Source organism: Perognathus longimembris, chromosome 16, assembly GCF_023159225.1.
Source record: "Perognathus longimembris pacificus isolate PPM17 chromosome 16, ASM2315922v1, whole genome shotgun sequence".
Taxonomy (NCBI): domain Eukaryota; kingdom Metazoa; phylum Chordata; class Mammalia; order Rodentia; family Heteromyidae; genus Perognathus; species Perognathus longimembris.
The window spans coordinates 18,306,999-18,320,127 of record NC_063176.1 but is presented as its reverse complement, the minus strand read 5'-3'; the positions used below and the strand labels follow the sequence as shown (position 1 = coordinate 18,320,127).

Sequence of the window (13,129 nt, the reverse complement as noted above, 5' to 3'; positions counted from 1 at the left end):
TATGAATTGTTAAGCAAGTCATAATCATCATGAAAGAGAGAAGGGATGATTTTAACTTTTAGATGTTTTTTTATTGACATGGTCATATTCTATTAGATATTAAACCTATAGCATCAGAAACTCAGTTTTAATTTGTTAACAATTTTAGTTTGCTAACAATTTTGCTAACTTTTTAAATCTAGCTTTTACATTTAAGACATCTCATTATGGGATTCTTGATGGCATTTTCAGGGCTTTATCTTCAGAAAATGTAAAAACATTTTGGGTTTGTGGTCCATCAAGAATTTTAAAAAAGTTAAAAGACTGACTTGTTCAATAATGACTGCATTTTAATTTTGTGCTATACCACAGCTATTAGCTGAAAAGAAATAATATCTGCCCCTGAGGAAACTTATAAATTAGAAAGAGAAAACCATCTAGCAGTGAAAATTCCCTGAAGCGGCTACAAGAGCTTCAAGCAACATGCCATCAGGAGCACAGGAGTCAAAGCTCCAGAACCTTCACCAAGGGTGTTTGACATTTGACTCATGTCTTCCAGACTGGATATAATCTGTTAAGGGAAAGACTATGGACCAGCTGTACAAAGAAGTAAAGAACATTCTGGACTTTGGGCATATAAGTAAGTACAAAATTAGAGGGGAAAAAATCCCATTGTCATCTTAGTCAAATTCATCACATACCTAGCCCCCCAAATTTAAGTTTAGAGTAACTTCTCACACAGTCCCAAGTAGAAAGACCATTACGTCATACTGTGGCTCACATGAATTAAAGCCATACATAATAGTTTTACTTTTACTAGTTTTTATTCAGTTACTATGGATTTGGCCTAACATACCCAGCACCACTGGGCACTATGCCAGATACCGCAGAAAAAGTCAATAAGCAAGAGCACATGGCTTCATCTGTGGTCAACAAAGAAGAGCCAGTGGTACAGAAGTCCATGAATCTTTACAGAGAGTGAGATGGTAGAACACAGAGACACTTTTAAGGCTGGCCCTACTGCTTACAACCTCTCATTTTCTCATATAAATTTACATAAGAATTGTTCCAAATTGATTCTTAACCAAAATCGAAGAGGAAGGCTGACCTTTGACTTTGGCAATGGTGTCCTCGCCATGCTCTGGCTCCTGCTGGGCAGCTTCCCCTTCTGAACTCTCCACAATGGTGTCCTGGACGATGGCTGCGTTGCCAGAGGCCAGGCGCATGTAGTACTCTTTACTGTCGTAACTTATGGCTCTTCTGTACCTGGCAGGCTTCTAAGAAATACCAAAAGAACAGGACTCAGATAAGTCTCTCCAAGCATTGTAATACAAAGCTTTCTGAGGAGGGGTATGCTTCCAGATTCTTTGTATTCCCTTTTTTTTGGGGGGGGGGGCGGAGAGGAAGGGGGAGAGTTAGGTAGTAAATCCATAGACTTCTGGGTAAGTTGCTCTATTTTAAGATTCCATTGCTTTTTGGGAAAAATTTACATAGATAAGTATTAGTGATTGTTTTTTCACTTCCCCAAACAGAAATAGCCAAACAATGTTTCTAGATGGGTACTGCCTGCCCTCACCGCATATCAGAACACTTTTCCACAGCAGACAAGGAGAGACCACCACTGAGGAGAGAGAGGGAGCTGCAAGAGATGCAAGAAACTGTGTGGTTGTGGAAGATCTTGGTAAAGTAAGCAGATCAGGCCTGAAGTGTTCATCCACTTGGAATAATCTATTACGTGTTTCCTTCTCAATACTTGGAGGGAGACAATCAGAATTGTCCTAACTCTTTCTCATAGTCCCAGGTTTCACTGCCACTCAGGAAATGGCCCACATCTTCAGATACTTCTGAGATAGGATCCAACCAAGCAAGTTTCCTGCTAGATGGCACCCTCAAGTTAACCCACTAGGAGAAGCTGCCATCTCTAGTTACCTAAAATATTCTTATTGTTTGGTACATAAAAGAATATAATAACACTATACCTAAGGTGTTAGTATGAGAGCATATGTAAGTCTACTTTGAAGAATAATCTAGAAATATAGGAAGAGGTTTAATGTTCTGGCATTTGATAGAACATTTCTTTCCCAGAATAGTTAATTTTTATTATAAAAACAGGTTCTCTAGTTGTCCTAACTTTTTTTTCTTAGAATCATATATGATGATAAATTAAGGACTGAAATGACCTACAGAGGAAAAAGGTTATGTGTATATAGATTCCCAAGATCAGAATTGGAACTAGATTTTGTATTATACCTTAAGAAAAAGGCAGTATATGAACAGGCTATAAAGCTTTCCTTTTCGAAATATCTTACCTCTCCTTTCCTGTGAATAGGAATTACCTAATTTAAAAATTCTATTATCTGAATACTCTTCAAATTCAAATAGTCAATATATATCATCTTTCTCATTTTGAATAATTACTCCCCTTTTAAAAATAATTGCCAACTAAAATGGAAAGCAATTGTCTAAGTGGAATAAAAAGACTGAAATATAGAACTGAATCCACATACACCATCTAACTGAAGCCTCACTGTTTTCATTTTAACTTCAGCTGTGGGGCTAGGAAATTAGAACAGCTACCAAACCAAGGAAAGGCATATATTATGTGACATTGATAAGTATCAAAATGATAAAATAGTATTAGTTATACTATAGTATAGCATACTATATAACTATTAGTTATACTATAGTATTAGATCAACCAAATAAGAACACTGCAACATATTTTTCACACTGAAAGTTAATAAACTTTGTACTCTAACAGTTCTGTATGAGGTCTAAAATTGTCTTCAACTCCAAGTTGCTAATGTTGAAGATGGTTTTGGCGAAGTTCGTGATGGGCAAGACCATTGAACGGTGGCTACTCCTTACTGGCTTCACACAGGAATTTAAACTGCAATAAATTATATGCACTGGATTATATGTATATATATTTTTATGTCTCTACTGAATTATCTTTCTGGAAAACTAAAAACAATGATATATTTTTATATCAATTAAAGGAAATTGACATTGTATTTTAGAAGAGATCATACATTTTTAGTTTCCATTGGTTCCTTCGACTGAAAAACGCAGTTTTGAAGAGGTTTGCATTCTCAAAATACCTCAGAATTAAATGAATTGAAAAATAAAGCTGAAGAGCCCGTCTGCCCATCACCAACATGCCCCGTAATTGTTAGTTCTGCACGAAGCAGGGTATGTTTGACAGTGAGGGCAGTGGATACACAGCCTGTTAGTGAGCAGCACAGGAACCCTACAAGTGGCTACTTAAAAATGGCAGAATGGAATGTCACCGTGAGAATGACACCAACTTCTCAACTCTAAGCAACTTACAGAGGAACAAATCGAAAGCCAACCTTTTATGTTAGTCTAGTCTACCATGCACTAAAAACAATGACAAACAAAAACAAAGGAAAAACTGCAGGGAGTTTGCATTCTTTCGTGGTAACTTGTGCTTTACCTTTTGAGGAATGGTATCATCGGGTGTCTCGGGCTGTTTACTTGGGATCTCAGACTGAAAACAGGGTATTAAGTATAGACACATCAGAAAAGAAAACATAAAGAACACAAAAATAAATTTTTTTGAGGGCCATATGAAATAAGAATGACATACTACTCCAAGGAAATTTAACAAGGACATCTGCAGCTGTTTACATAGGTATTTAGCAAGATCATCTCTCTTCCAATCAAAACAGTTTTAGATAAAACTTAAAATTTCCAGAATCTTAGTGCTACTGTATAGGACAAGCTCTCACACATCACACTGATGAACACCAGAGGTCACTGCCACAGGGAATTTATGGGCAACTCCACATAGTGTCACACCTGGCTACTAGGACCTGAGGCTAGATAGTATCTTCCTTCCATCTTCTTTCCCTGTACATATCCCAGATCTGTGCTGAATTAGACTGTCACTTATAGTATGTCCTTTTACATAAAAGCACTGAGTGCCTATTGATTGGAAGACTTTCCTGCTATAATAGCCCAACAACCTATTCCCTTCATTACCTTTACAGAAACATTCCAGAAAGGCTCAAAGTGGAAGAGAGCTTTGATCATCAACCCCTGAACCAGAAGCTTTCTCAAGGAAAGCTTTTAAAGAACTAGGTCATCACTTCATTACCAAAAAGGCAGTTTCTGTTGAGCTGTAGTGTGACTAAGAACAGATAGCCACAGAGAGACAATGTAGATAAGAAAAATCCCCAACTTTTCTTCCTTTTCATTGTTTGTGTCCTGAGGATGACTTCTGGTATCTTTCCTTACCATAAACAAGAGTAGGCAAAATGTTTTCCCAAATACTTTCATTCTTTGGCAAAAGAGATACTGTACTACACTAAGACACTAACAAATACTTTGTGGTTTAGTTCAATCTTCTGCTTTAAAATCCATCATATATGCCTTATACTGTAGATCTTTAAAATCTATACCAACATTTTCTATCTTGGGAAGGTTTTAGGTGACAGGATATTATACACATATTTTAAAACAGACCAAATGGAACACAATATAAAAGTATTTTAAAAGCAAAAAGATCATAAAGTTCAACACTGAAAAGAAAAGGGGTTCTGGGAATATATAACTCAGTGTCAGGTTTGATCTCCATTCCCCATAAAACAAATAGTGTACTTAGGATTCATACGTATCAGTAAATGTGAAAAGTTACCTCATTCATAACTAAGAATGCATGGTGAAGGCTGGGGATATAGCCTAGTGGCAAGAGTGCCTGCCTCGGATACACGAGGCCCTAGGTTCGATTCCCCAGCACCACATATGCAGAAAACGGCCAGAAGCGGCGCTGTGGCTCAAGTGGCAGAGTGCTAGCCTTGAGCGGGAAGAAGCCAGGGACAGTGCTCAGGCCCTGAGTCCAAGGCCCAGGACTGGCCAAAAAAAAAAAAAAAAAAAGAATGCATGGTGAAGTAGTTTGGCATTTTAGTGAGGTTTAAATTTATTTTAAGAAAAGAATATAAATTGCTAGAATATCACATTTGTTAATATATCATTAACATAATAGAATGGACTAATTTACTCTTGTCGGAGCTAGATTTGACATCGAGTCCTTGTTTTTTTGTTTGTTTCTTTGTTTTTTGGCCAGTCCTGGGGCTTGAACTCAGGGCCTGAGCACTGTCCCTGGCTTCTTTTTGCTCAAGGCTAGCACTGTCTACCACTTGAGCCACAGTGCCACTTCTGGACGTTTTCTATATATGTGGTGCTGAGGAATTGAACCCAGGGCTTCATGTATTTGAGGCAGGCACTCTTGCCACTAGGCCATATCCCCAGCCCCTGAGTCCATGTTTTATGCCTGGGTGTGGGAAGTGTGCCCTAGGCACTGTCAGTGTCTCTCACATGGGGCATGGGGCTGGCTTTGCTGCTATTTGCTCAGCAACTTACTGCCTAACAGGTTCTTCATGATAAGGTCTAGTTTTCTAAAGCAAATATGAATGTTATAGCAACAATATTTGTCCTTTTTATTTAAAATTATTAATTTAATTTGAAATTATTTTATTTATATAGGATCTAAACTCTTCAAAGCCAGAATTTCTAGGAAGCACTTTTATATTCACTTTAATTTTTTGATGGCGTATTAACGGTAGCAGTGAAATTTCCCAGCTAAGTCATATTTTCTGTAAGTCTTAGGAAATTCATGTTATATAAAAATACAGGCACAGGCAGCCACAAGATGCTCCTTTAGTTTGAAAAGGAACCTTAAAATGTAAATCAGTTTCCTGCTTCTGATCAGCCCCAATTAAAAGGTAGACAGCCAACCCTTTACATCAATCATCTTTGCAAAGAACAGCCAATTTGTATTAACTTGTAAAAAAAAAAAAATAAGAGGACTACAAAATCAAAACCTACCTTAGAATTTAAATGTCTCATTTTCTTCCTTTAGGACTCAAAGTAATGAGAGAATTGCTTTTAAGCCCCCAAGTTTTACATTCTCATAATAATGTAGACTTTCTTCATAGAACTATGATTGACCTTTCCCGCCATGTGAAGAGCAACAGTGCAAGCCAACATAGATGCTGTAATTACGAAAATTACCCTCTGGTCCCCAGGAGAATACTGTGCAGACAGTATAAAAAAAACTTCATGTGACAACACAGAATCTCCCACATCTGCTTAATTTCTTGTAGGGCATTAATAATTCTTATTATTTTTTTAAAAAAGTTTTGGCAGATAAGAGTTTTAAAGCCTTAAAAGTACAGCAAATGAATTCCACCAAAATGTTTTATATTCTATACATTCAAAATCAAAGTCCAGAAGTAAAGCCCAAAACTTAAAAAAAAAATAGGTAAAGGTCTTTTACATACTATGTAACATTAGAAAGTTTTAGAAACAAAACTATAATAATGAAAGAGATAATCACCCAATGTATTATTTCGAACACATTAGGGATTTTAAAACAAAATGTTAACTTTTTAATCATGCCGGTATTCTTCACTTTCAGTGACTGGAAATGCCTCACGAAGCAATGCTCAAGTTGCCACCCACCCGCTGCACTGCCCGAGTGAAACCGCTGTGTGCGGAGGGCAGAACGGCCCAACTCCAGCTCTAGGAATGACACCAGGAGGAAGGCCTCAGCGCAGGGGCAGATTCAACATGAGGGCGGTGATGCTTAACCTCAGGGACCCTGGCTTCTCACGGGCCCCTTTCAGAACTTCGCCCTAAGAGTTTCTTATTTGTAATTTTGTACTTTTTCTTTTGATCTGAGACAGGAGACCGTTGACTTGTACCCGGCAGCAGATGCTTTCACTCACTGGCGCTCTACTAAGTGAGCCCTGTCTTCAGCCACAGTGCTCTTTTCTTACAAGGCCCTCTTCTAAACTGTGTAAACATCCGGGTCCAGAAAGTCTGGCTCTGGCTGCTTTTACTAGAAAAAATTTCAGAATCAATTCTATACAATCTTGAACTGGAAGCCATGGCAAAAGTCTCTAGTTCAGGGCAGACCTAAATGAAACCTAAACCTAATTTAGGCCGGTCCACTCATGGAACATGAAGCACAGGCACTGGCAGCATTAAAGACAGAGCTCAGGTGGGTTCTGTCTGGAACACACTCACTGGCTGTGAATAATTCCACAAAGCAGGAAAACACCAGAGTCCTTTGTTTGTTAAAGTGACTCTGCTCCTAAGGGGCTGCTAATCTACACTTGGACCTGCCTGACTCATGCCAGACTCCACTATTTAGTACCTGCTACCTGGAAGCTTTTCTTAGCTTTTCCAGGTTTCCTTCTTTGTAAAATGGGATAATAGTCTTAACTGAATTTTAGGGGTTCTTGTGAGACTTAGAGGAAACTTCTGCAAAGCATTTAGCTCACTCTGCTTTGCAAACATGGTCAGTTGTTGCTCAACCCAGGGACTGGTCTGAGGCAATTTCACTGTGGTGAGAACAGGACAGAGCGCTCTGGTGTACAACTAGGACTGTGATGATGAAATCAGGTGACATTCTCTTCTGAAACCTCTGTGGTGAAAGGGCTCCTTGTTGACTGAAACATTGGTAAGTGGCATATCACTGTATTTGCTCTTCACTGATTTCATGGCAAAAATGTGTCAATAGCAGCTACTTCTATTCTTTTAAATTTTCTGTTTCAACATTGCCAGATTTTCAAGTTTACAAGGTCAAAGTGAGCACTTAATGATTTCACAGGTATAAAAGACTGTGAACTATCAAAACCAAAGGAAAGATTATTCACTTAGAGAACTTCATCCTAACATCCTAACTGATCCATGAACTATGAAATATGTAGCATAAAACTTTGTGTCCCCTTCGTGCCTGCTCTTTGCTTCCATATAGTTAAACGTATCTCCAACATTTCTCAACTGCCTAAAACTTCCGATATGTAAACTTTCTGTCAAAATACAAGGTCCACTTGGCAGGCACTTGTTTCGAGTGCTTGTTTAGATTTCACAGGCTGCTGAATTCCTTTGTTCAGGTAAAATGCTAATGATGCTGAAGGTTAAATGTGACCCATTTCATGAATCCTCTGCTGTTTTTATCTGATATAGTGAGTTGTTCCCATATCTGGGAGAGCACATTTAGCATATAGTTTAGTATTCATATTCTTGGATGAATTCAATCTCAACGAGTGTTAATTCAAAATAAATATTTTATCAAGTAGCTACAGGCTTAAAGTCCTTGTTTTCTTTAGCAAGGTCCTGCTATGTAGTCCAGGTTGGCCTCAAACTTGCAATCTTGCTACAGCCTTCTGTGTGTAGAATTACAGGCATATAATTCCCTATGCCTGGACCAGCATAAATTCATAAAGAATTTGAGGAAAAACAGTAAGAACTGAAGACTGTACTGCTACTCTGCTGTTATAAAGTAGGTGGTAGTAAAAGGCTACAAAAATGCAGGTGGATAAGGTGCTATGTTAAAATTACAGTGTCTTAAAGCACAGCTACAGCAAGTCTGGTATTCTTGATAGAACTGAACAGCTTTGAGAAAAGCAGACTTCGTGGAGCCATCTTCCAAAATTTTTACCATTAACAGGGTCTAAGGCCAATATTCCTTTAAAAAGGGTTGTAAATTGAGAAAAATATAATATATAGGAAAAACAAAGTGAAGTTATATGCACAGTGTAGGACCCAATGACTAAATCAAGCTAATTAATACATTTATTACCTTAAGTAGTTATTGCACTTTGCAGTGAGTTAGGAAACTTAGTATTACCAATTTGAGGATAGGTAATGCATTTCTATTACCTATCATTTCTATGTTGCACAACAAATCTCAAAAGTTTATTCCTTATGTCTATCAAAACTCTGTACTATTTAGCATTCCAAACTCCTTGGTAATGATTCTATCTTCTTACTTCTGTGAGATCAGTTATTTTAGTGTCCACATTAAGCACAGCATTGTGGAATTTCCTTTCTATGCTGGGCTTATTCCACTTAGTATGTTTGTCTGGTTTATTCAGGTTTTGACAAATGATAGGATTTTTTCCTTTCACAGGCTGAACAGTATTCCAGAGGATAGAGAAGTGTCTCTCCTTACTCTCTTCTTCCACTGACAAGACACCCAAATTGATCCTAAGACCTACACTCTAATTAGCATTATGACCAGCAATGGCAAACAGTAAATAAATGAAATAATGGAGCAAGAGTTTCTGGCATGGGGGGGAAGCATTGGATGCCTATTCTTTGTCAGGTATTATTCTATGCCCCTTATTAATTTTAATCCTCCAAACAGCCAGGTGAGGTGGAACTACAGTTTTCCTCAAAAGGAAACATAAACCTAAAGAGGTTCCATAACATGAGGAGGCCCCAGATGGCGATGCGTCAGTGCCAGGTTTTGATACAGGCCAGTGTGATCCATGCTGCACCCTGTTGTCTCCCTGTGACACTGCTGCATTCCTCCACCAGCACCCTAGCACTGACAATTTGATATAGCTCAACAAACTTGCATATAATGAGAGGAAAAATGCAAATAATGGAAAATGAAGACCTGATAGAGGTAATAGCCACTTTTAGTTCTGCATACTCACCGCCACGTTTGTCTCTTGCTCTGTTTCTGGCACATAGGGGTAATGGTTATAAAACATGTCATTTCGCACCATTTTTTTCCTCATTCTGCAGGGACCTTCTGTCATCTCCAACATCCACTTGTCTAGATGGGAACCAATGGGGGGCCCCCAAAGTCCTCGCTCCCTCAGCAGCTCACACTCAATTTGGCACCATTCCTCCGTCACGTACTTCAGGGCATTCTGCTGACGCTAGTAGCAAAGAGTCAAGTTGGTTTTCAAGCAAAAACAGAAGTACTGATTAAAAGCATACAAATAAAACCACGTTATTATTCAGAAAAAAAATCCAGTCCAAATCATTTCAATCACTATTAAAGTAAAATTGCATTTTATCTATGGTTAGAGAAAGTGAATTACCTTGTGAGAAGGGAAGAATTCTGTAACATTTAGGGAGGTGATATTTTAGTACCAAGTAAGTGACAACTATGTATAAGGCAATGTACACAAAACAGCTGAATGGAGCTGAAGGAACTTTGTTTCTCTGATACATTAAGGATGGTACTCCTATGAATTAATAATAAACTCTGATTTCCAAACTGTCAAGCAGTTATTTAGCCAGATATTGAAAGAAATCAGATGAGATATAGTGCCACCAGAGTGACTGATAAACTTGTTAATATGCACTTTCAAAGATTTTAGAAAAAGAATGTAAACATTGTGATAGCCTTGATTATCAACTTGATTGGATTGAGAGACATCTAGAAGATTATTAAAGCACAGCTCTCAGCATGTCTCTGAGGGCATTTAGTCAATGGATTAATCCACTGATATATTCCAAATTTTAATCAGGCTATCACCAAGTGCTAAGTTGTAGAAGATGGACCTGATTTGAGGGATGGGTTGTTGAGGGTGTGCCTTTGAAGGGGATACCTGGGCCCTGGTCACTCCTTGTTATTGCTCTCTCCTTAGCTGACTTAAGGTGACAATGAAGATTTAGTAATACCCATCATATTAAGTTAATCATTCCGAAAAAGGTTTAGCAGATCTAAAACAGATACTTTGGAAATAAAATATTTAGGATGAGTAATTATGAACATATCATGAGGATTACATTGCATGTTTTACAAGACAAAGTAGAATTATCTTTATTTGTAATTACAATGAATATTACTCCTAATATTTTTAATAATTTCAACTCTGCTTAAGAGACTTTGAGGCTTTCATAATTCTTCGATTAAGTGACTGAAGGAAAGGGACTATTATTAGGTTATTAATTTTTACTACAAAGCATGTAATATGTCAAAAATATTCAGCTGTGTGTTTCCAATTTAGTCATTTTTTCAATTCAGTTTTTTCATAGAAAATATCCATTTTTCTATCTTAACTCCAATGGCCAAAGCACCTCATAGCAGGGATGAATGACATCACTCATTCCATGAATATAAATGCAGTTCATCAACCACCCTTCAAACAAGTAGAGAGCCATCAGGACAAAAGAGTCTTGAATGCTATGATAGCTAACAGGCAAGGAATGCAACATACAATATTGTTAGACACAAGAATTCTTACCTCTTGATATTCCTTATATTGTGTGTCTACTAGGTCACGTACAACAGCAATATGTGTAAACATCCATTGAGAAATCTCCTAACAATGAATGGTAAAAGAATATTAATATTTCATGAATTTTCAAGAAAAAATGAGTTAACTACATTTCAAATGAATGCTGAACCATCAGTTAAAATCCTGCCATTAGTGTATATATAGCAGGAAACAAAAGCTAAAAAATGTCTAGGATGAGTTATATGACTCAATGAGGCTGCCATGCCAGCCCTGTCAGAGATGGCCTCAGCTTCGCACAGTGGGTGGGGGGGGTGGGTCCCACTGTCCTCAGGCAGTATTATCATAACAAATGAGGGACATTCCAGGAAGGAAGGCTACACTTCTACCTTTCTTCAGATACAGAAACATCCAAACCTCCTGGTTGCACACATTCCTAGTATGACGCAAGACACAATACAAAATGTACTAAAAACAAAACAAAACAAAACAAAACCAAAATGTACTAAGCTCCTATTGTCATCAATGGAAACAGAGAAGGTACCTGGGTGGAAAGACTGTGTTTATTAAGACCACTTTCCTTTCGATTTCTTCTTGATCCTGTTAGCTTGGAAAGGCCAAAGCCACTGCTGACCCGAGACAGTTTGGATTGTGTGGTGGGCACTAAGGCTTCTCCTCGACTTATGCATTTCTTTTCATGGGCTAAAGAATGAAGATTCAATTATTTTATAATTTCATCATTAGTCTCACTTTTTTATTTTCTAAACTTTCTAAATTTTCTAAACCTTCAAAAGTTGAACATCTAAGGGTTCAATGCTTCTTGATTATAGAGTTGGCCCTTCTATCCCTCATCCATTTGCCTCTACCTCTGGATTCATTTCACAATTTCCTACTTCCTTTATGGCATGCACACAATAAATACTCTGGCTGTTTGTCTCCTGTTCCCCTTTTTTTTTTTTTTTGGCCAGTCCTGGGGCTTGGACTCAGGGCCTGAGCACTGTCCCTGGCTTCTTTTTGCTCAAGGCTAACACTCTGCCACTTGAGCCACAGCGCCACTTCTGGCCATTTTCTGTATATGTGGTGCTGGGGAATTGAACCCAGGGCCTCATGAATACGAGGCAGGCACTCTAGCCACTAGGCCATATCCCCAGCCCCTCCTGTTCCCATTTTTAATCATTCACCCTCCCACCATGAGTTACCCGCTCTACAATCTCATAGTTTTACTTTTAATGCTTTTGTATTATGGTTACAATTCCAAATCTGGTACTATCACTGCCAACCATTATCTGTGTTTTTTCACTACAATACAATCAGGAACCAAGACATTTTGAAGAAGCCCATATTCAATGCAGTAGCTCTGTTATAATTATTCTACTCTATTCCTACATCTTATTTTAAATATCTCAGCATGCCTGAATTGTACATTAAAAATCATCACTGGTCCACAGGTACAGGATGTAGTGGCATATATAGGAGCTGGTCCTATGTACTTTCAGGCATTCACTACAGTTAGGCCTTGGAGATGTACCCCAGCAGATAAGGGGACTGTGATGGTTGTTAAAAAATTGCATATATTATAGATGTAAATATTCCTTGTAGATGTCAAAAATTTATTTGCAGGTAACACTGGTTTAGGATGACTGCTTAAGAGTTATTGTGCTAACTTTGCTTTAGTCAAAGAATCATAGCTCTTCAATATAAGCAAATTTATTGAAATAGTGCTTCTATGTTCATAAAAACCTACAACCCCTCACTTAAGACCTTTTTTGCTAGGTATACTTTAGATTTTCCAAAGGCTATATGCATTATATACACTGCTCTATATAATGCCAGTAGAAGGTCTAGAATAGCAAACCATATTTTACCACATTGTACTACTGCAGCAAAATGCATGTATATTTGTATGAAACATGATAAAGAAAAATAAATTCTGATACCAACTGAGTTTTACTACCAAATTAATAAGAAAAATCTTAGGTTTTCAGGCTTTTAAAATTTCAGTTATGGATTTAAGACTGTAAACCCATTGCCAAGGCAATGACTATGTTAAAGATGTGAGCAATGCATTATTTTCTACACTTTCAAATTCCCTGTGTGTGATATACTGCAGCTAAAACAGCAAAGCCTAAGCAGGAAAG

At 37.8% G+C, this 13,129-nt stretch overlaps 1 protein-coding gene across 6 annotated transcripts in view; it reads right to left on the bottom strand.

Moving 5' to 3' along the window:
* Wdfy3 (WD repeat and FYVE domain containing 3) overlaps nt 1-13,129 on the bottom strand; it is a 250,897-nt gene that overhangs the window by 42,127 nt on the left and 195,641 nt on the right. For 5 of the 6 annotated variants that reach the window (XM_048364027.1, XM_048364026.1, XM_048364029.1 and 2 more), the window contains 5 exons: nt 11,536-11,693; nt 11,001-11,078; nt 9,456-9,683; nt 3,437-3,490; nt 1,088-1,256 (listed from right to left, as the gene is read on the bottom strand). In XM_048364027.1, the coding sequence (XP_048219984.1) occupies nt 1,088-1,256; nt 3,437-3,490; nt 9,456-9,683; nt 11,001-11,078; nt 11,536-11,693 (687 nt within the window). The remainder of the gene's footprint in view (nt 1-1,087; nt 1,257-3,436; nt 3,491-9,455; nt 9,684-11,000; nt 11,079-11,535; nt 11,694-13,129) is intronic. The other variant, XM_048364030.1, reaches the window with a different exon arrangement.